The sequence below is a fragment of the Emydura macquarii genome, unplaced genomic scaffold (assembly GCF_026122565.2).
Source record: "Emydura macquarii macquarii isolate MOO-44397 ecotype Brisbane River unplaced genomic scaffold, CSIRO-AGI_Emac_v2 contig_2897, whole genome shotgun sequence".
NCBI classification, from domain to species: domain Eukaryota; kingdom Metazoa; phylum Chordata; order Testudines; family Chelidae; genus Emydura; species Emydura macquarii.
This window is the reverse complement of record NW_027133034.1, coordinates 51,502,676-51,525,305: the sequence shown is the minus strand read 5'-3', so window position 1 is coordinate 51,525,305 and position 22,630 is coordinate 51,502,676. Positions and strand designations below refer to the sequence as shown.

The 22,630-nt window shown below is 41.2% G+C and overlaps 1 protein-coding gene across 4 annotated transcripts in view; it reads left to right on the top strand.

The window, feature by feature from the left end:
- HOMER1 (homer scaffold protein 1) overlaps window positions 1-22,630 on the top strand; it is a 154,076-nt gene that overhangs the window by 3,093 nt on the left and 128,353 nt on the right. For 3 of the 4 annotated variants that reach the window (XM_067569297.1, XM_067569299.1, XM_067569298.1), the window contains exon 1: window positions 8,625-9,753. The exons of the other annotated variant lie outside the window; for it this stretch is intronic. In XM_067569297.1, the coding sequence (XP_067425398.1) occupies window positions 9,749-9,753 (5 nt within the window). In that variant the 5' untranslated portion in view covers window positions 8,625-9,748. Of the gene's footprint in view, window positions 1-8,624; window positions 9,754-22,630 lie in introns of those variants that run through there. 4 annotated transcript variants of the gene reach the window in all.

Here is a 22,630-nt window from a genome sequence, read left to right as displayed (position 1 = left end):
ATATATGTTCCTTTATTTTATGAAAAAATGTTGCATTCATTTGTTTGTGTAAAGGGAGCTCAAAAGCTTTAGTGAGAGGTGCCTTAGACCATTTTCATTGTTTTGTTGTATACATTTTATCTCTTATAGAATGTAATCAGTTATCAAGTGTTTGGTTTACATTTGGATTAAAAATGCTAATGTGGAAAATAATAGTATCCTAGTATATAATTAAATAACCAACTTGTGAGATGCAGGTGGGGAAGAATTTTTTTTTTCTGTGCATGTTTGAAAAAACTTGACAACTTTTATGTAAAGGTCATTTTCTTGGACCACCACCCTCTGATTGGATAGACCATAACCAAGTTAACGTTCAATTATTATCCTTCTATTTAGGACACATTTAAATTAAACAGAGGAATGAGAATTTTATTTGCCTGATTTGGCAAATGAGGTAATAAAATAATATACTACTCACTGACAAAATAACTGACCCCAGTTCTACAAAGATTTATGCACATGCTTAATTTCACTACCATGAATAGTGAACTACTCATGGCAGTAAAGTTAAGTGTGTGTGTAACTGTTTGCAGGACCAGGGCCTAACCAGCAGTTGGAGAGGATAATAAGTGACCATGCAATACCACTACCTCTCATCGCTACTGGTTGGGGGGCAAAAAAGAATTTTTAAAAGGTTGAGAATATTTGAGGTAAAACTTGGATTATGCCATTTGGTTAGGAGGAAACACCATCACTTACCTGACTTTAAATGGGATTAGTTAAATATTAGTTAAATATTTCAAAATAAAAAACCCCCCAAAATACCACAATTTAAAGTATAAATAAATGCACCATAAATATTGCAAACTAAAATGGGCAGCTGGGCAGTTCTTAGCACGATATTTCAAGCAGAGTTCCTTCATAAATGTGCTTGTTCCCTATACCACAGGCTTAATCTTTGACCTCACACAGATAATTAACTGCTATTTTGAGAGTATGTCTCATATAGACTGTAAATTGATATGAAGTTTTAGAGATTATTTCAGCAGATGTTGAGGGATGAATTGGAGCTGGATGAAAAGCAAGTCAGGAAACATTTTGAAAAGTTTCTCATCCAAGGAACAGACTGAATCCCACATTCATCGTCTGACAAGAAAATAGGGTTGTCCCATATTGGAACCATTCTGGAAGCACCAGTTATGACTCAGTAGTTACAGTTGAGTTGCACTTAAAACAGAAATTCAATGTCTTTGGTATGTATAAAACAACAATGTAACCTCCCCAAAATTGCAACACTTTGAGTATAGAATGTATGTTCTGAGCACTGACAAATCTGTTAATTGTTTAGGAGTTAACATTAATTTTAAAAGGTGTCCTTTAAGAAGTTTAGCATAGGGATGTAGGGCTGGAAGGACCTCAAGAAGTCATCATGTCCAGTCCCCTGTACTGAGACAGGACCAAGTAAACCAAAACCATCCCTGACAGGTGTCTGTCTAACCTGTCTGTAAAAACCTCCAATAATGGTGTAGGATAAGTATAAAATTAAAGTTAGCTTAAATTTAGTTAAGTAAATATGTGTTGTAAAGAGAGGCCCTGGCTAACAAGTAGAAAAAAGGCCTTGAAAATAACATGGCACAAGGCCAGAAGGAATAAAGTAGGGAGGATGTCTGGTTCAAAGAATAACTAATGATAAGGGGATGCTTCTAAGAAGGAGGCCTCTGATCAATAGGGGAGACTGCAGATGGTTTTAAATAAAAGAAAGAGAATCTATCCTAAAATGACCCAACATGGCTCTTCCCCAACCCATGCACCAGTGCTAATGTCTATGTGAACCCAGGTGCAATGGGAAAACTGTTGGACAGCAAGGAGGAGAGGAGAAAAGGCCTTGGGAAGAAAATAGATAGATTGATAATCTGATTAAGACTGGAAGTAATGGTGAACTGTCTCCAATTGGTTTTTAGTTGAAGTCAGTAATTGGCAATGACATCGCTTTTTGTTAAAGGGTATAAAAAGTAAACTCTTAAAGGGTTCATTGCTAATAGCTACCTGACCCCATTGGAGCCAACCAATACGGGTCTAAATACCTCTGGGTTTAGCCCATTTGTAAGTACCTTGATCAAATGCTCATAAATGTTTTGTTACTGTTTGGATGTAATAAATTGCTTAAAATGTTTAGTGCAAATTGTATAAATACCATTTAGCTGTTGGATTTAATAAATGAATTAATAATTACATTAGTATTTGGTGGTTTGCCATATTAATATTAATAATTTCAAATATTAATTCCAACAAATGGGGATTCCACAGCTTCTCTTGGAAGCCTGTTCCAGTGCTTAACTATGCTTATTGTTAGGAAGCTTTTCCTAATATTTAACCCAACTCTCCCTTGCTGCAGATTAAGGCCATTACTTCTTGTCCTATGTTCAGTTGACATGGAGAACAGTTGATCACCATCCTCTTTATAACAGCCTTTAACATATTTGAAGACTGTTATCAAGACCCACCTCAGGCTTCTTTTCTCAGGACTAAACATTCCCAGTTTTTTAAACCTTTCCTCATAGATCAGGTTTTCTAAACTTTTTATTATTTTTGTTGCTCTGCTCTGGATTGTCTCCAGTTTGTCCACATCTTTCCTGAAGTGTGGTGCCCAGAACTGAACACAGTAGTTCAGCTGAGGCTTCACCAGTGCCAAGCAGAGTGGCACAATTACCTGCTATCTTACATACAACACACCCGTTAATGCACCCCAGAATAGTAGCCTTTTTTGTAACTGCATCACATTGTTGACTCATTCAAATTGTAATCCACTATAGCTTCCAGATGCTTCTCACCAGTACTAGCACCTATTCAGTTAATTCTCCATTTTGTAGTTGTATAGTTGATTTTTTTCCTTCCTAATTGAAGTTGTTTGCACTTTTCTTTATTGAATTTCATCTTGTTGAATTCAGACCAATTCTCTAATTTGTCAAGATTGTTTTGAATTCTAATCTTCTCCTCCAAAGTGCATGCAACCGCTTCCTGTTTGGTGTCATCTACAATTTTAGAAGCATACTCTTCATTCTATCATCCAAGTCATTAATGAAAATATTGAAGAGTGCTGGACCCAAGACTGACCCCTGTGGGACCTCACTAGATATACCCTTATAGTTTGACAGCGAACCATTGATAAATAGTTTTTGCAGAGTCTTTCAACCAATTGTGCACCCATCTTATAGTAATTTCATCTAGACAACATTTTCCTAGTTTGCTTATGAGAATGTCATGTGGGACTAGATGCGATTTTAAGCTGGACAGTCCCATTTTTGGTAACATTTGTCCCTGTCCTGTCCTGGACTTGTCTGATATCAGAGCAGCATGCTGCTCTGCCCCCACTGGTGTGACCTCACATACATGGGGCGTGCAAGGTCATAGCACATTTTGCAAAGCATGCCCACCCCCGTTCCCGCTGGTGTCACACAAGGAGGGCTGGGCCCATGCTGTTCCATATGTACTGTAATGTCTGGTATTCTGTGTATGCATCAGTGGCACCTGTATGAAGGATTGTGTCAAAAGTCTTACTAAAATCAAGATACATCATGTGTACTGCTTCTCCCCTATCCACTAGGCCAGTAACCCTGTCAAAGAAGGAAATTAGACTGGCTTGGTATAATTTGTTCTTGACATCCTTGCTGGTTATTCCTTATAAGTGCTCACAAATTGATTGTTTAATAATTAGTTCCAGTCTCTTTCCAGGTGTTGAAGTTAGGGTGACAGATCTATAATTCCCCAGGTTCTCTTTGTTCCTGTATTTAAAGATAAGTACTATGTTTGCCTTTCTCTCCTCTCTTCTGGGACCTCACCATTCCTCCGCATGTTCTAAAAAATAATCACTAATGGTTATGGGATTACTTCAGTTACATCCTTAAGTACCCTAGGATTAATTTCATCAGGCCCTGCCAACTTGAATACATCTAACTCCTAAATATTTTTAACCTGTTCTTTCCCTATTTTGGCTAGTGTTCTTTCCCACTGGTTAATATTAACTGTGTTGCATATGATGTTACTTTTTTGGTCTTGAATTTTCTTAATAACAGAATAGTGCAGACACGTCAACATACTTCACAACATCTGAAGTGGCTAAAGTGGGATGGGTGCTGCTCCCAAGTAGTGGGAGTCCTGTGGGTTCAGGTGCTGCCTGCTTGGGCCACTCACTCAAATCTGGCCTGTCCACCCCTCCATCTCCATTTATGGAGGGGTGGATGGGCCCAACTTGAGTGGTGGTGCAACCCTGTGTGCTAAGAGCCAGTTATCCATGCCCAGAATCCATGCCCAGCCATCCCTATGGGACAGGAGCTGTTTCAACTGGGACAGATGAGTTTGGGAGCCAAAGTGGGACAGTCCCACAAATCCTGGGAATGTTGGGAGGTCTGCTTCAAACTTCCCCCATTAAATTAACTGAAATCTTGTGCACAGACTACTTTTGAAGATTTATTTTTCAAATTAATGACCATATCCCCCTGTCTTTCAGGTTCAAATGAAGAAACTTTCAGTTATGAAAGGGAGAGCTCATATAGATCCTGGCTTGCATATAAATATTGCACAAAAACAAGTTAAAAGAACATTAAGGTTGCAAAATCAAGCACTCAAAAATTAGAAGAAGCCAGAATTAAGGTCGCCTGTGCAATCCTAATTCAGCTGCCTTGTGCATATGCATTATGATACAGTTTTTAATTATATAATTTTCTCACATGACCTCTGCCTCATTTAATGCACAGAATGGAAAGTGTTAATTTAATGAGAAGTTATTCAATATTTCGTTTTCTCCTCATTGTTCAGTGTTGTGCCCCATGCCTTATTTACTGCACACTATTCAAACTTTACTCAGAATACACAAACTGATTTCCTTATGGGCCTTTTCGCTGGCACTTATCTCTACAGTATCAGAGTTTTTTTCACAAATATTAATTTATTTCATTGCACGCCTGTGAAATTAGGGGTATATAATCCCCATTTTACAGATAGGAAATTGAGGCACAGAGAGGTCAAAAGTACCCACTAATGTTGGGTGCCCAATCTGAGACCCCATGATCTGATTTTTCCAGAGTACTTAGCATTATATAGCACTTCATCTGGTCAAAGTACATCTCCTATTGACTTCAGTTGCAGCTCTGAGTTTTGTATACTTCTGAAAATCAGACCCCAGAGTCTCAATTGAGGCATCCAGAAAATGAGACACAATTAGTGACAGCTTCCCAGTGTCCCAAGTGGTGGTGGTCTGGACATGGCTCCGTCTTTCTCTGCCCTGAACCTGCTCACAGCTCTGGTTCTCAAGACAATATGCAGTTGTTTCCCTCAGGATTTGGTTTGTGGGTTTTATTTTTGTTCAGACTCAGGAACTCCTGTTTTTGGATCTGTGTGATGGGAAAACTATCATCTATCTGATGCATCCGACGAAGTGGGTTTTTGCCCATGAAAGCTTATGCCCAAAGAAATTTGTTGGTCTTTAAGGTGCCACAGGACACTCGCTGTTTTGCTAAAAACAGACTAACGTGGCTACCCCTCTGGAACATATCATATCTTTGGCTCTCATGTGAACAAGTTGAACGGTAGAGACAGACTGAGCCATCCCTGGAGTGCTTAAACATCTTACCTGGACATCATTAAATGCTGCAGAATTTTCACCAGTTCCAGAACACGTGGTTGGGAAAATAGAACTGGTGGGTGCATAGCATTTCTCATAGGAACTTGGTGCTTTAGTTAATTTCTTTGCCCTTGAATTATGTTACCACAGGCAAAATGTGTCACATTATAGGTTAATAATACACACATGCTCTTCATCCCTCAGCAAGGATTATATTTGTATAAATTGGCCTATTTTCTGGTCCTGGTCTGTTTCATCCTAAATTATTACTGGGGGAAGAGGGGGGAGGAGTGGCATACAGCTTTATTCCTCCCAGAACACCGATTGCCAATGGGGTCCATTACAAATAGTTTTATTTCTAAAGCCACATAAAAAGCAAATCTAACTCTTTAGAGCAAAATACATATTGATTCTGATAGCAAAAAAACAAATACGGAATATGAAAAAAGACATCTATAGTTCATGAAAGTATTATATGCTAACCTCAATTATTAGCAATGTTCAAAGCATGTATAACAAATTACAGATTTATACCACTCATTCTAAAGTTTTTATAGCTCAATGCCTACACTGTACTCTTAATTGCGAAGGAGGGAGTGAGAAATGTGAAACTAAAGCTGTTGCTTCCTCCCATGTGATGAAATCTGCATGCCACCTCCTTGCTGCTGATATGAATAATTCTCACTGGGGGTTTTTTGGTACTTATTTTCTTTTGGAGAAGATTTCCCTTGCTGTTCAATGCATCAGCCTCATCCTGCTTTGTAAGAAGTCCTCTTTACCTGTGTCCAGTTACTACTCTCGGTCAAAATGTTAGGTAAGGCATTCTAACTCCTCATATCTACTCATGCTTATTAATTAAGATCACTCTTTGAAAGTGTCAGTCAGTGCTCTGTGGATGCCAAGTTGTTCAATAAAATCCTGCTACAGTTTTAGAGTCCCCTATTGAAATATGCTCATTCGGATGCACTGTAGTTGTTGTCATGCATCTATACTATATGAGGAAGCGCTGTCTGTTAAAGGAACAGCTGTGAACATAATTTTATTTTACTCGTTTTATTTGTTTTTGTTTTGTCATTTTTCTTAGCGAGGCAGTGCCCTAACTACCCCAATGGTATAACTCAGGGGTACTCAGACTTTTACATGTGGGTAGACATCTTAGAGTGTCTCATGGATATCTCTGCTCCCATTCATGATTGCAAACCTTCCCTGTGTTAACTTATATGGGAAAATATTGGGAAAATGTTCATAGAATTCTTAGTTGCCTAATTATCAACTGGAAAGTATACCACAGACCATAGTTTGAGAATCTTTGGTATAACTAAAGCAACGAGAGTCCTGTAGCACCTTAAAGACTAACAAATTTTTGTGGGCATTGGACTCATTGGTTTTGCTGTGTACAGACTAACACAGCTACCCATCTGGAACTTTGATATAACTGTCAGTGTTACTAGCTTTGTCAAGGAGCAGCTGCTCTTGATCTCTCTTTATGCAGTAGAATTTAGAGATGTAGGTACAAAAATTTGCTAAATCTAGGAATAATCAGGTGCCAGATAAAGGGTTTTACATTAAACTAGCACCAGGCTCTGTTAGAGCCTGGGAATTTCTGGTCTAGCAGCAACACGTTGTCTATTTTTGGCAATACAGTTGAAGGAGGATCTGGAAAGCTCTAGTTGCTGGCTGTCTCTTTGCAGTGCTACTGAGTAGGAGTGCATCAGGATCTAGATTTCTGCAGTAAAATTGGAGCAGCTGCTGCTGCACTCCTGTATTTAGCTGGTAAAATTTGGGGGGTTGGGATTTTTAAAAGTAGCTGGATCTAACTGCTGGATAATGGCTTTGTGGTACTACTGTGCCAGTTTGCAACAGGATTAGGACTTCTGGTGCACTGGGAGCTGTTAAATTTTCATATGATGAAGACCAGAAATCCTAAATTGGAATTAAAAATTAGCAGAAAGCAGGTACTGGATTGAACTGCAATGCATGAAGGTCTGGATTTTTCCAGTGAAGTACTAGAGGCATATTTGGTTTATACTTAGATTATACATTTTGGGGTTTGGGACTAAAAATTTGCAAAATGCAGCTATAACTTGTCTATTCAGGCTATGGAATTAAAGTGGTAGTAAGGGAAACCAAAAATTAGATAGAACTCATAGGATCCAGGTTTTTGCTGTATTTATTCTCTGAGCTGTTTCTGGGTCTGGATTTATTTTTATTTTCTGGTATAGTAGAAGCCTGCTCGACTTGTTCACTATTTTGATGGTACAATTTGGGACCTTGGACCCAAAAATGAGCAGGCTCCAGCTTTCTTCCCGTTTTCTGAGCACAGGGTGTTCTGTGGAGAATCGGTGAGTTGTGCAGAGGAGGTGGATGCGCTAGGACAAGGCACATCCAGTACTCTGGGGAGAATCACTCACTGAAGTGGGCGGCAGCCGAGGTTTCCCTCTGCTTCTCCCATTGCATGCCCTAATATAGAAGTGCTTCCGGCGGCGTGGAACACTTTGACATCATCCCCCGCACCCGGATGACGTCAGCGCCGGGAGCTGTGTGTGACGTTGGTGCGTAGGGGAACGCGGTGACGTGTCCTATTTAAAGGTCCTCAAGCGGAGGATGGAGACAGAACGAGGAGGTGGCGCTGTAGCGAACGCTGCGGCTGCAGAACAGAGGGAGGGAGCGCGCGGCGCAGCCTGCTGGGGACTGTAAGGTGCCCGGCCGCGGGGCGGAGGCGGGGCAGGGGCCCGGCCGCGGGGCGGAGGCGGGGCAGGGGCAGGGGCAGGGGCCCGGGCTGGACCGCTAACTCGCTGCGGTCCTGCTGACAGAAAAGCGCTTCGTCCTGCGCTCGAGGGAGAGAGACGAGGGGTCCGGGGCCGGAGCAAGCAGCGCCTCCTCCCGGGGTGCGGAAGCGGCTGTGAGCCGCTCTTCGTGGGAGCGAGGGAGAAGGAGCGGAGCGGAGCGGGGGCGGGTGGGGAAGGCGAGGTGCTCGGGGAGCCAGTGGCTTAGGGGCGCTGGAGCAGCCGGGCGCACCCGGACATTGAGCTCGCGGCAGCGATACGCCGTGTGCCGGAGCGGGGGGGAGGGGGGCCTGCGCGGCTCGGTCCCGCGGTCCGCACGGTGCCCCTGCGGCACAGGGGAGCGGGGGACGCTGCCGCTCCCCTCCCCCGCTGCTGCTGCTCTCGGTGATTGATCCGCCTCTCGGAGCCCGGAGGAAGATGCTCGTCCGCTCGCTGCAGGATGAGGCGTGACTGAAAGGACCCTTCCCCTCTGGAAGAGGGAGCGGCGCCCCGCGCCTCCGAGACCGGGTGTGGGGAGGGGGCTCTCTGTGCGGGGGATGTGCCACCGGTGCTCCCCCGTAGCCGCTGCAGCCGCCGCCGCTCTCCTGGAGCCTGATGCCAGCGCCGGTGAACCGGCTCTCTCCGCCTCCGCCTGCTGCTCGGGAAAATGAATCGATACCCCCCATCCTGCTGCTGCTGCCGCTGCCGCCGGCGGGGGTGTTAGAGGGGGAGGCGGCGGGGAGTGCTGCGCACAACGCCAGCCCCAACCCGCGCTGCACCTGACATCCCCCCGAGCTCTGGGGCTTTGCTTACCAGGGGGATAAAGGCTGGTGCGGATTTCCTCGCCCCAGTGAGAGGCGAGCGTCTCCCCGCGCAAGGAGAGGCTGCTGGCTGTGGGGAGGGGATTTGCTGTCTGCTGCTACCTCCTGGGCCATCTCTGGCAAGGTTGGGCTGGAGTTACTATAGAGCTGGAGACACAGGGTGCGTAGCGAAGACCGTGCTCGGAGAGGATATGGGAGAAACCCTCCTCGGGCTTATTCCTTAGGAGGCTCCGACTCCTTCTCCTTCCAACGGGGATTGTGATTTCTTCGACTACCTACAACCCCACATGCCTGTGGACTCCCCTTGTGGGAGGCGCTGACCCTCCAGGGCTGCGTTTAAACCCTGCTGGTAGGAGCGAGGGGCCCCCTGGATTTCTGTGAAACGCCTGGGATATACATACAAGCCGGGGAACGTGGTGACCCAAACACAAGGAAAGGACTGGTGTCAGCGTCGCCAAGGGAACGTCGGGCCAGTGGGGTAGAGAACCAGCAGCGTGGTGGAGAGGCGAGGAAAGTCCTCTGGGAATTGTCTACAGAGCAACTTCAGTGCTCCATTAGTCATCATGGGGTAAGGATTTTATACTAAGTAATGGACTTGTCAGGAGGGAGGCTCCATAAAAGGAACTGGGTTTCCAGATGGTTGTTATGTTAAAATACATATGTACTACATGACATACAGCACAAATGAGCTTTTAGTTGCTATTGTCAATAAGCTTTTCTGGTACAGGAAGTTTGGTAGGTAGAAATCTTCATTTTAACTTTAATAGAACAAATGCTTTCCTGGCCATGTGATATATAGCCTTTGGTCTCTCAGCACTAGGGACTTGGATAGCACAACCAGGAGTTATAGACATAACAGTGCCCTTGAGTACAACAGGTTTCTGCTAACAGGTTGGTACTAGGAAATATTTCAGCAACAAGACATGAAATGGTATCTAGAAAAACAGCAAATTGGTGGTTCTGCCCTTTCCAGTCTGGGATATCATCTATTTCACGTTTTACATTTTTAATTTCTCCTCTGAAAAGTGAATGAAAATGGCATCTCCCTACTGAACTGATCATTTCTTTGTGTGACTCTAGTCATATCTGCTTGCATTGTGACAAACCATTTTACTCCTATTGGCTCTGCAGGGCCAGATCAGCTAAGATCTGTATTCTGTTATTTGGGAATCCTTAGAATTATTTACTAAACTACATTGAGTTACCTGTGCAAATCCACTGAAGACCAAGTAGTTCTGCAGGTTTCATTGGTCAGAACTTGGTCTGCAGAATTCTTTCTGGTGCTGACACACAAGAAGAAAAGAGCCCAGCTTGACTTTCAGATCCCAGAGTGGGAGAAACATGAAACCTTCCAGTGACATTTTAGTCACTTCCATAGTTGATACTTGAACCAGCTTGTTACGTTGACTTAACAGTAGGTACCAGGGAAAGAAAGATTTGTTTTAGCTCCTCCTCCAGGTTCCCTACAGAATGAAGTTAAATCTACAGTGTAATTTTCCCAGTTTTCATAGAACGTTCCTTGTATTGGAAAATTATTGTACACTAGCTATTCTGTGTAAATCAGAACTTGTAAGGAAGAGAGATGGGGGTAAATTTAAAGTAATTTGGGCTCTGAAGTGACTTGAGCATTCTGGAAATCTTTTCCCATAGCCAACTGGCATTTTCATAAAATATCTTGAAGTCATCTCAAGCAGCACATTGGTTGGAGGGGCCCTACCACATATAATGGAAAAAACATATGATCTTTTAAAAATGTCTTTCTCCTTTTTCTTTGCAAGAAACATCAGTTTGGGAAACCGGACTAATTCACTATATGCAGGAAACAGCTTTTTTTTTTTTTTTTTTTTTTTAAATAATCCACACACTATCAAATTCACCAAGTAAACCCCAAAAATCCCCCTTTTTTCCCTAGTGTTTTGGTTATACTAACTTTACACAATAGTAAAGCAAACATTTCAGACAGAAATGTGACTCAAGTTATGGTCCTTCAGGGCTGGTTCACACTGATGGCGCGATTCGGTGGCAGTCGATGGGAGTTATGCAAACTACACAGAGTAGTTTGTGTAACTGACGTTGACTGCTCAGCTTCCTTTCTGTGCGTTGTTCACACTGCTGAGCCGACGGGAACAGCGTTCCCATCAATTCAGCGCTACGCTACTTCAGGGGGTGCACTTACTTAGTCGACTTCGTGATCAATTGAGTGGGTCTCACTGATCGCTCAATCGATCCTGAAAGATCAATCTGGCGGCGGCGATTTTGCCGCCATCAGTGTAAACATAGCCTCTGTGTCTCATGCATAAAGGGGTTTGTTCTCATGAAATTGATATACCAACTGGCAAGTGAAAAGTGCATTTCTCTTCAAGGGCATTTAAATGGGCATTTTAAATCTCCATTTTTGTTGGCAACTGTTTGGGGGCTTTAGGTAGTTCTGACTACATTCTAGTGTGTAATTTTTGAGTAGGCTATATATAAGGCATGAGATGAACAAACTGATAATCCTTTAGATCCAAGTGGTGCACCTTTCTTGTTCTTAGACTAGCTGTTATCTTCTTGTTTTCTCATCTCTTTCCACCACCCCAACAGATAACAACCCAAACCACTTTTCATTTGCTTCATTCTACATACCTAGAAGATGTTGTATTCAAGCAAGCAGTTATGTAGGTACTCCTTGTGACACAAGTGGTTAAATAATTGTGGGGTCTTCTATATAACATTTATAGTCTATGGCCTTAAAACAGCACTAATTCATATCTAGAAATTTTGCTTTTGGAAGACTATTTCAAAATACTACTAAAGTCTGCTCTTGACAATTTTTCTAATAAGTTGGTTAGTTAATCTTACTCCAAATACGAGTGGAAAATGTACTTGTCCTCCGTATAGTGGTGAAAAATATGAACATACTTAATACTTCCTGGATATACAAGTTCTACCCAATATCAAGGTTTTCACTATTCTGTAGTAAGAAGTAATTAGTTCCTTGCCCCTTTTGCATCTTTAACATTTCTGAAAATAAAAGCTAACCAGCCTAAACTGAATATTTCACCATTTCAGAGAAATTAAAGTCTGGTGTGGTGGTGTGTGTGGGATTTCTTTTTTTTGTTTTTGTTTTGTTTTTTCAAATTACTACTACTACTACTAGAGTATAGGAAGTAGAAGATTCTCTAAATTTCTTGCAAATATGTAAAATGAGGGACTTTTGGGGATAGAGAGAGGAGAGATTATAAAAATGGCTTCTCAGAGAGTAGGTCCTTTATCTAAGTAATTTTCAGCAAAAAATCACTGGCGGATATTCATCTGAAGAAAGACTACTACAGTTTTCAGAGTTAATAAATTTCCCTTTATTATATCCAGCATGCATTTTCTCTGAAGAGTCATTCTACAGATTTCCTGTAAAGGGATGGATACAATTGATCAGAAATGCTGATATTAACCATTGGTAGAACTGTTGCTGTATAGCATTGTCTATACTTCTCTGCTCCTGACAAGTTTCACAGTGGGTGCATGTGAACCATATTCAGCACAAATTCAGCTGCATCCACTGTTAAGAATGGGTAGTTTTGCTAATGTTGAAGGCCACATAGCATGAAGTATTGAACCCCTTGGTGGGACTGAAGTCCTTTTTTGTTTTAGAGTGTACTTTATGTGGCAGTTGTGTAGACACTTTTTCCAATGTAAAATATATCAACTATAACACTGGAGTTTCTAAAGTTATCTTGGTCATGGCTTTTTCCTCAAGCGTCTATTCAAAATGAATGAAAGTGGCATACAAAGTGAGTGACTGTAAACTCTTGAAGTTGAATCCTTTAGAGTCAAGTTACAAGAGTGCATGGCTACTCTGATTGAAGCTGTGAGACAGTTAGTAATTCAATCACATAACCAGAGATGCATCTATTATATCTAGATATCTAATTCTTAATAGGTGCTATTTTTCTGCATACTCTCACTCAACCCATGAACACATAAATTGGTATAAGACCACACCAGTGGTGTATCTATTTCAGGGCTTAGTACCAGATGCTTCAGAGCAATGTGCAAGAAACCCGTTCTAGACAATTATGGAGTGACCTGTCCAATGGAGAAGCTTTCTGTTTTAGTCATATGTAATGTAACTAGATGTAACTAAGCTCTTGAACTCATTGCCACAAGATAAGGAGGCCAATAGGTTAACTATGCACTGTGTAAAATACTTTTTTTTTTTTTCTTCCTTCAGTCTGTTGCATTTCAGTGTCCTTGAATATCCCTTTGCTTTTGTAATCTAAGAGACGGTAAACAGAAATACCTGATCTACTTTTGTCTGTAACATTAATTATTTTGTACCTTTTCATCGTGCCCACTCTTACACATGTCCTCACTAAACAGTTCCAATATTCTTGGTCTCTCCTTGAATACCAATTTCTATATCTCTAGTCACTCACTGTCTCCTGAGTGTTTACAGGGTAATATCAATCCCAGTCTGGGGGCCATGGATCAGCGTTCACATCACACGCCCTGTCTGTACCTGGTCCAAGCCAGGGAAGGTAATGATGCATCCGTTAGACCAAATTTGATGATGAATTCTGGTCATGTGCCACCCAAGGCACATTGCACACATGCTAAGAAGAATCACAGTCCTATTAGAAGGAATAGTTAGCACTACTCATGAGTAATACCTTTTATGGTTTAACACAGAACTTCACTTGCAATTGTGCTGCCTGCTCACCTTGTTTGTGAGGAATCTCTGAAATAACTTTGTTCTCTAGAAGTTCTGGCACTTTTATTCACCCCCTTTTAAAAGATAATTGATAAATACTTTTAAACACGAGTTCTAGTATGGAAAACTTGGGGCCCACAACTGTGAACCTGCAAGATGAGAACTGATCACTACTTGTGGTAAACCAGGATCTTATCCATGAAAGCACATTATCTTTTACCCTATAATTAATTCCTTTAATAGCCTTTTTGCAGGACTTTGTCAACTACTTCATGAAAATACAAAGGAATTGTCAATTTGCCTTTTATTCACCCTTGCTGAATGACCAAAAAATTACAGTAGGTTTGAGGCAAGTTTTTCCTTTACATGCTGCCATATCATGTTGACCTAGCTGTGTATATTATGATTTTATCTTTGTTTCAACCGCTTATCTTGGTATTGAGTCTTACTGGTCTGTAATTCCTATCTTTGCTTTCTTTTTTTCCTTAATGATAGTTATGACACTTGTCAGCCTCCAGTCTTTGGGTGTAGCAGCAGACATTAATGCATGTATATTTTTGCATACACTAGCACTTGTAAAAATTGTTGGGAAGTGACACAGTCAGGCTAGTAAGGCTTTCATCAACCGGGGAATGTTGTAGAAACTAGTATGTATGTACTTATTCCACAGATACTAGTTGCTTAACTTAAAAGTTCCACATGAGTAATTGAAATAGTGCATGCCTGGGCTCTTTTTAGGAACCTGGCAGAGTGCCTATTTCTAGATGATTATCCTAATTTTGACTCTTCTACATGTGATCTCTGAGTGTCAGGCATCTGACTAACATTCCAATTTTTAGCAAATATATGTTGAAAAGTGGATTTTTCTTTAACTAATTGTGTGGGACTCTGTCTATTAGAGAGAATAATATACTAAGGGCTTATCTATATGGGGTGCGAGGGAACCTGCAGCAGTTGTTGTGGAGTAGCTAGTGTGCAGTAACTCCCCATGTGGACACTCTTACTGCGTGCTAAGAATGCCTCCGCGCACAGTAGCTTAATGCTCTTCGGGAAAAACACTTAAACAGGCAAGTTGTTACACTTAGTCTCAACCAACCCCACCTCGCCCTCCGCCTCTCCAAAAAACCCCAAAACAAACCACAGACTTAAAGGGAAATTTATAGTTGGTGTTGTAGAACCATTTTGTTTGGGTTTACAGCATAGAGACACATGCTATACAACTTAAATTTTCATCTGAGAGATTTCTAAAACAGGAGAGATGTCTTCTGCACCTTTTTCTTTTTTTAAAAAGCATTTCAGAGATTGTCTGCCCTTTTATATTTCTTCTTGCAGACAACATTAACTGAGTATTAAACAAGATTTGACAGTAGCAAAAGCCTTTAAACACCACAAACTAGATCAGACACTAAACAGAGGGCTGCCACAGATCATGCCTCTTTCAGGACAAAAAGAGATTTTCACTGCCACTGCTTTTTGAATACTTAAAACATTACCTCTGGCGGGGGGGGGGGGGAGTATAGTAACAAGCAGAAAGTTGAAATTTTATTACAGATGTACCCATGTTGCGCAACAAAGTGTACATACTAGATGAGTGAAGTATAAGTGCCTAGAAAGAGAGTCCGGTTTGTGGTGGTCCTAATCCTAAATAGTTCATAGACTACTACGTGAGAAAGTAATGTGTGGAGTTCCTGACCATGCTTAAATCATCCACTCGTCGTTATGATGTGTATTTTATGGCCATGAAACAGGCTGCAAGAGCTGTTTTAATCTTCTCATGCCTTTCAGCCCATAGGCATGGAGTAGATTGGACTGAAGGCGCTTTTCTCTGTCCCAGTCTAGCTACCTAATAAAACTTGAGCATGTTATAGGTTTGTTAGACATGATAGACCATCCCCCTAAAGCTTTGGTACTAATAAACTATATTAGTTTAAAGACAAATATTATGAAATTGGTATAGCCTGCCCCCCAGCATGGATGTGATTTCATATTGGTATAACTGTATCCACTAAGGGTTGCACCAATTTAACTATATTTTTATTTTGTAGAATAATATAGCTAGATCAGGATGAAAACTGTGTCCGAAGAGTGAAATCCTGGCTCTGCTAAAGTCAATGGGAAAACTCCCTTTCACTTCAGTGAACCCAGGATCTTACCTTTCATATCTCAAGACAAACATGGTAGATACCACAGGATTATTTTGCAAGTGGTTTTATTTTTGTGATATCTTTCAAATACATAATAAATGGAAACTGTGGCTAAGACTAAAGATGCTGCTGCCTTGCACATCTCATGGTTAACATATCACTTCAAAATAGATTAGCGAGGTGCTGAGTGTGTCTTTTTATGGCTTGCAAATGATAATGGAATTACCACAGGTTCTTATGAATAGCTTTAATATATAATCCACTTAAAAAGGATGAAAACATACTAGCATGACTGCTTAGTGCAATATTGGTCAATTTGTATTAGAAGCAGAATGTATCACTACTGGCTAAATGTTATTTTTAATAAATAAATAAAAACTCAGAGCTATAGGGTATGTCTACACTGCAATTAAAAACCGGCAGCTGGCTCGTGCTAGCTGGCTCAGCCTGTGGGACTGTTTAACTGCATTCCCTGAGCTCTGGAACCCTCCCACCTTGCAGGGTCCTAGAGCATGGGCTCCAGTCTGAGCTGGAACGTCTGCATGGCAGTTAAGTGGCCCAGCAACCCAAGCCTGAATTGGCTGGTACAGGCCAGCTGTGGATTTCTGATTGTAGTGTACACAGACCCATAGGGGCCAGGACAACAAGTAATGTATAGGTGAGCACAGCAAGTTACAACTTCACACTAAAAAGAAATTCCTTCTTCTAATAATTGATCCATCAAAAATTATCTGCTTTACTTTTATGTGTCACCTCTGTTCAGCACTGCAACGTGATGTTGAAGCCTATGGCTAATCCTCTTTAAATCAGAATTGTTGCTTATCTACCTCTATGGTACACTAATGCATAAAGAGCAAAAAGTATTGTTCTAAGTGATGTAAAACTGGATTACAGATATCCGTATAAAATAACTTGTGTCCCAAGCACCTTGATCAAATATTACATTGAAAGTTATGGCTCCCAGATTATCTCAAAATGTGTATAGATAAAGAAGCTCTAAAAGTAAGTAGACAGGACAGTGTCTGTTGATGTGAATATATTATTTTAAATCTAAAGGACATGTTTGTGCCCAGACTTCGTTTCATATAATGAAAAATGTGCAGCAACTAATGCAGAATTAGGATGAGACTTGAACTGACCTGCAAAGGCAGAAGGTGTGCATTTTTCATTATGCATTTCTCTCTCTTTCACAAAAAAGTAAATTTTTTCCCCTCTAACATCTTTCCTGAAAGAGCAGAAATACCTGGTTCAGATTTTGTTGAAGGAATGAGTAAAATGGCAAAACCAACAAGCTGAAGCTGTAACTCTTGAGGATGTAGCTTGGGTTTCAGGCTCCCAGCTCTGGTTTCCAGTATGTTATGTGTGGGGGTTGATTGTCTTGGTGGTAAGGTGAAGGTGTATATATTTTTCTTTTCTTGAACTCTGCAATATGATACTGATGCAGCCTTTACCCTTATGAAGGGCACAAACAGAAGGGTTTTTTGATGGAGCTGCCAAGCACCAAAAAACTATACAAATTGGGAAGCCTGATGTTAACGCTATAGAGGTGGGAAGATATTTCTGTGTGGACAGATATTTAATTTGAAAGTGTGGTCATGTAAAAGGCTTTAATTTTGAGGGTTTTCAAATTGTATGCCATCATTAGCAGGATCTTTACTCCTAGGCAAAGTATACCTTTAAGGGGGTAGAATTAAGCTTGCACTTGCAAACTTTAATCTGAATTTCCTGAATTTAGCAAGATTTAAAATCTCTCAAATATTGATGTCTTACAAATGTCTGTAATGTTGTCTGATTTTTAGAGTTAAATGGAAAAGAATGAGTGAGTGCAATGAGAATGACAGAACCATGTACGACACCATTAGAATAGGCTCTGAGGACTCAAAGTACAGATAGCACCCTACCACTCCTAACTCAACATCAGACAAAATTAACAGTGGTAGTGGTAGTAGTAGAGGTTACTGGTTTCTGGGAAGGAGAATGGAATACGTTGCAGTTCCAGGGAATTAAATAACCGGGTCAGAAACTAAACCACACACTCCTGGCATGACACTGAAGTGTACTGTGATTGATATCTTTGTTCTGTTGGCAAATATAATGCTGGTGACAGCAATCATTACTACTACAAAAACAATAACACCAATCCAGTAAGACTAAGGCATCCAGCTGCTCTCATTCCAAGAGCAATTGACTGATGCTTACACTTGAAAAATCAGGGTGAACCTATATTTCCAATATTTTATATTGGTTGTCACCTACAAAAATGAAATCAACTAGTTTGCACCTTTATGCTTGGCTGGCTTGAAAGGATGGCTGGTAGCTGAGGAGCCCTGAGAAGGAATTGTGATTCAGATTCACAGTTCCTTTCCTGGTTCTTTTCCACACTTCAACCCCTTCCTCCCAAACACACACACTTTAATTTATGTCCTAATAGAGCAAGTATTATAACCTCTTCATGCTGCCTGGCCAACTCTGGGTGCAGGAGCGAAGGCTGTGTCCTCACAAACATTGGCCCTGTTCTCCCCATCTTCTCTGGGCATGAGGTGTAGGGTTGTAATCTAGGAGAGTTTTTTCTGTGATCATCCGGAGGTCTAGCTTCATCTCTGTATTAGGAAAAGTAGTCTTTCATGATTCTCTAAAAGTACCTTGTTGACAACATAAATCTAAGTATAAGTAGGTCCTCTTGTGTTCCTTGGCTATGAAAACAACCCATTCCCACAAGTTAAGTTCTAGAATTTAAGTTTTTGTTTAAAAAAAAATGCTTCTCATCCATATGGTTGCAAAGATACTGCAAATGTGAACAGTGTAAAGTAGCGTGAATAGTCTCAAATCTGCACTAGCCTAGAAGTATAGCTCTGAGAAGTGTGAACTCTCATGCAGCTCAGTGGGTTCTTAAGTCTGAAAGATAAAGATGACCATTAAATTGTCAATACTAGTTAACCGATTGATTTTTAGCAATGAAGTATTCAGCTGAAATGTTGGTCACACAATTCCTAGCTTTCACCCATGCCTCTCAGGTGTTAAAAGGTCCAGCTCTCCCTCACCCAGCACTGAAAACCTCCAGTATTACCCCAAAAATCTAATGATGCAGCTAGGAATTATCAATACAAAAATCATTAATGTATTACAAACTGCAAATAGTAAGACAATGTAAAATGAATTACATAGATCAAAATTAACTATTTTCTGGCTGCTGTCTTGTGTGTAATATTTTCCTATTTAATTCTTTATAAACTTCTGTGACCGGTCCATGCCTAGGGCAGCCACTTGAAAATGCCAAGGTCAGGGCAGGCTGTAAAAGGAGAGCAGATTCTCCCAACACTGATGAGTGACACTGAAGTCAGACTTCCCAACCACAAACAGTGCTTCTGATTCCCCACACTGGTTATCAAGAAGCCAAAATAAAAATATCACAGCCCCCTTTACTGCATTTCAGTCTCTGGCTCTCAATCGGTCACTAGGTCTAGTAAAGAGATCAGTTATTTAAAACTCTATGCTCTTTACCAAAAAGGTTTCTCCTGACCCCATAGGGTCAGCCACACTATCAGATCAGTATAAGTTTAGATCTTATCCAAAATACCATGCTGCCAGCCAATCCTTTAGTAACTAAAACTAAAGGTTTATTATAAAAAGAAAGGAACAAACAATAAGAGAAGTGTTAAAGGATTAAAGCAATCAGTTACATACAATTGATTTGAAAGTCCATATATATCAGGTTTCTAGTAGAATTGTGGATTTTGCAGACTTGTATAATCCCTCTGGTGTACATCCAGTACCTGGATGGGTCTCAGTCCTTTGTTTCACAGCTTTAGTTCAGTTGTAGATGAGTTGATCCAGAGGTAGGCTGGAGACTAAAGACCAAATGGATGTCATGCAGCTGCCTTTTATGACCTTTGGCCTTTGCCATACTGCTTGTGGAATTTTACAGGAATAAAATGGAATCCAGAGTCACATGAGTAAGTCCTGGTGACTCATCAGGTATATCCCTGGCTTCTCCCCCTGGGCCCTCTGTACCTGTGAATTTCTTAATGGGCCATTAAGCAGGCTAGTGCTGCAGCCATCCTGTCTGGGGTGTCGCCCAGACAGCACAATTTGAAATACAGATATATCAACTGTATCCATATATCAACTTCCATTACACATATAACACGTGAACATAGCACTTTATAGCCTAAGTAAGGTGGTGATGTTTATCTCACATGAATTATTATGATTTTGACACACTTATGTTAAATAGTATAATAAATGCACCCCCAATCCGGCCAGCGTGACAACTTCCATTTAGCAATACGACGCTTCTGCAGAATTTCTTGTCATGCCTGTATGTATTATTTTTATCTCTTACAAGAAACTCGATGAGTAAAATAACAGCATTGGTTTGTGTATACACAAATGTAATCAGTGAAGGAAACTAAGCATAAGAAATAATGGCTGGAAATTGTGACTGAAGGGTGGCTTTTTCACCAGCATTCATCTGTAATTTGGGGCCTCAGCCATTTAGCCTACTGACTTTCAAACAAGACATTGCACTATCTGTACTTTCATGTGCGTTATGAACCTCTAATTTCTAATATTCACTGATGCATACTCTGAATTGTATACAGCAGTGTTTCTCAACCTTTTAAGTAGCAAGTACCTCCTAACTTCTGAAAATTTTAATAAGTACCTCAACACTCAATTTTCCACTCTGAGAAATAGTCTTTTTCCCCTTTACCACTGGACAACTATATTTCTCATAAAGCAGGAGAGTTCTGAGTCTTTCAGTGCTGTGTAGCTGTGGCAGATCACAAAACCCCCTGCTGTTTCTCCCCTCCTTCCTCCTCCCCTTCCTCCATATAGGAACAAAGGTCAATGCCAGCCAGTCACTATGGCCTGATGGTGGGGTCACATGGTGTTCTCCTCACACAGGTGGGAACTTGTGAGGTATGAGCAGGCACTAGCAGCCCCCCAGAGTGGATAGCAGTGCTCCCCATGGCCGTCCTTAGGGGGGTGCGGACCTGGGGCAAATCACACTGTGTGGGCCCCCTGCCTCCCAGCTGGGACTGGGCAGGAAGCAGGCGGCTGCCACCTGGCTTCCCCAGAAGTTGGTGGCTGCTGCTTGCCTCCCTTCACTGGGTTTTTCGCTGAGTACCCCCTGCCTGTGTCTCACGTACCGCAGGTTGAGAAACTATGATATACAGAACTAACTTATGTTGGTTCTTCTTGCTTCAACTTTTTTCTTTTCCGTTCTTTTTCTTTTTCTCAAATATTAAACTAGACTTCTGACAGTGTCCTTATCACTGTACAAAACATGCAGGATGATCCTGTCCCTGCCCCAAAGAGTCTGCAATCTACAAAATCCGGGTATAAAATGCATTGGATGACTGGGAAGATAGGTCTTAGTGTAGTAAATGTTACATATGTGTGTAACAGTGCTTTTCTGTTTTTAAATGATTTAGCACTTGATGCTTCATGGAAGTATTGAATTTAAGGAAGGGATTTGAATGAAGAAGGCGATTGCCTTGTTCAGCAGGGGCCAGAAAGGACTTTACATGTGTAAAGCATGAAGGATTCTTTCTCCAAGAATCAGGCAGCACAGACAATACTGAAGAGGTTTATTCACAATACCGGGAAGTCTGATAAATCAGCTTCAACTTCAACTTCATGGTGTTACAGTGGTCAGTTGTATACACTTTCTTATCGATTACATAGTACATTTTAAATTCTTTATCTATTCACTTACAAATACAGACATTGTCCCATCTGGAGAGAACAACAGTGATAATGGTTGTTACATACGTGCAGAGACACTTTTAATCATTCTACTTACATCAAGGATGCTAGGGCTACGCTCGGTATGGGTAGGGTGGAGGAAGAAGGCGGGAGTTATTACATATACGTGGCAGATGAGACAGAAATTCTAAAAGCAAATGTGCTGTTCTCATTGGAATTAGAATCACTAAGAGGACATCTGGCTTCCTGAGCCATCGGATGTTTACACTAGCCATTGTCCTTGAGGCTCAGGTATTTTCGTTAACCATTTAAATGAGTTTCGACTTACAACTTGTTAGCTGAAAACAACCTCAAGCCTTACAAATGTGATGGCAACATGGATGAAAGTACTGTCTAGAGATGAATGGGAGATACAAAGGGAGAGATGAGGAAGGAGATCTGGGTGGAGGAAAAAATGGGAGTAGGAAGATATAAGCAGTGATCGCATGTGCAGAATCTTGAAGGACAGTAGGAGAAATCTGAACTTGGTGAAGGTGAGAAAACCCATACAAGTTTTCAAAGGAGAGAGTAACTGGGCAATGGATGAGGAAAATCTATTTTAGGCATGGATGGACTGGAGGAGATTGAGCCCAGAAGCAAAGAGAGCAGAGAAGAGGAAGTTACACAACTATGCCACAGACATCTCGTACTTGGGCTACTGTATTTGGCATGGAAACAGAAAAATTTGGAGAGAGGAGCAAAGAGTAGCTGAATAACCAATTGGATGTAGGCATCCAAACCTCCCACCCAATATGGTGTGTGTGTGTGGTGTGTGTGTGGGTTGTTTTTTTTTTTTTTTTGGGCAGGAATTTGAAAAAACATGAACATAGACAGCTCTGAGAGGAATCTTTTGAAACATCGTG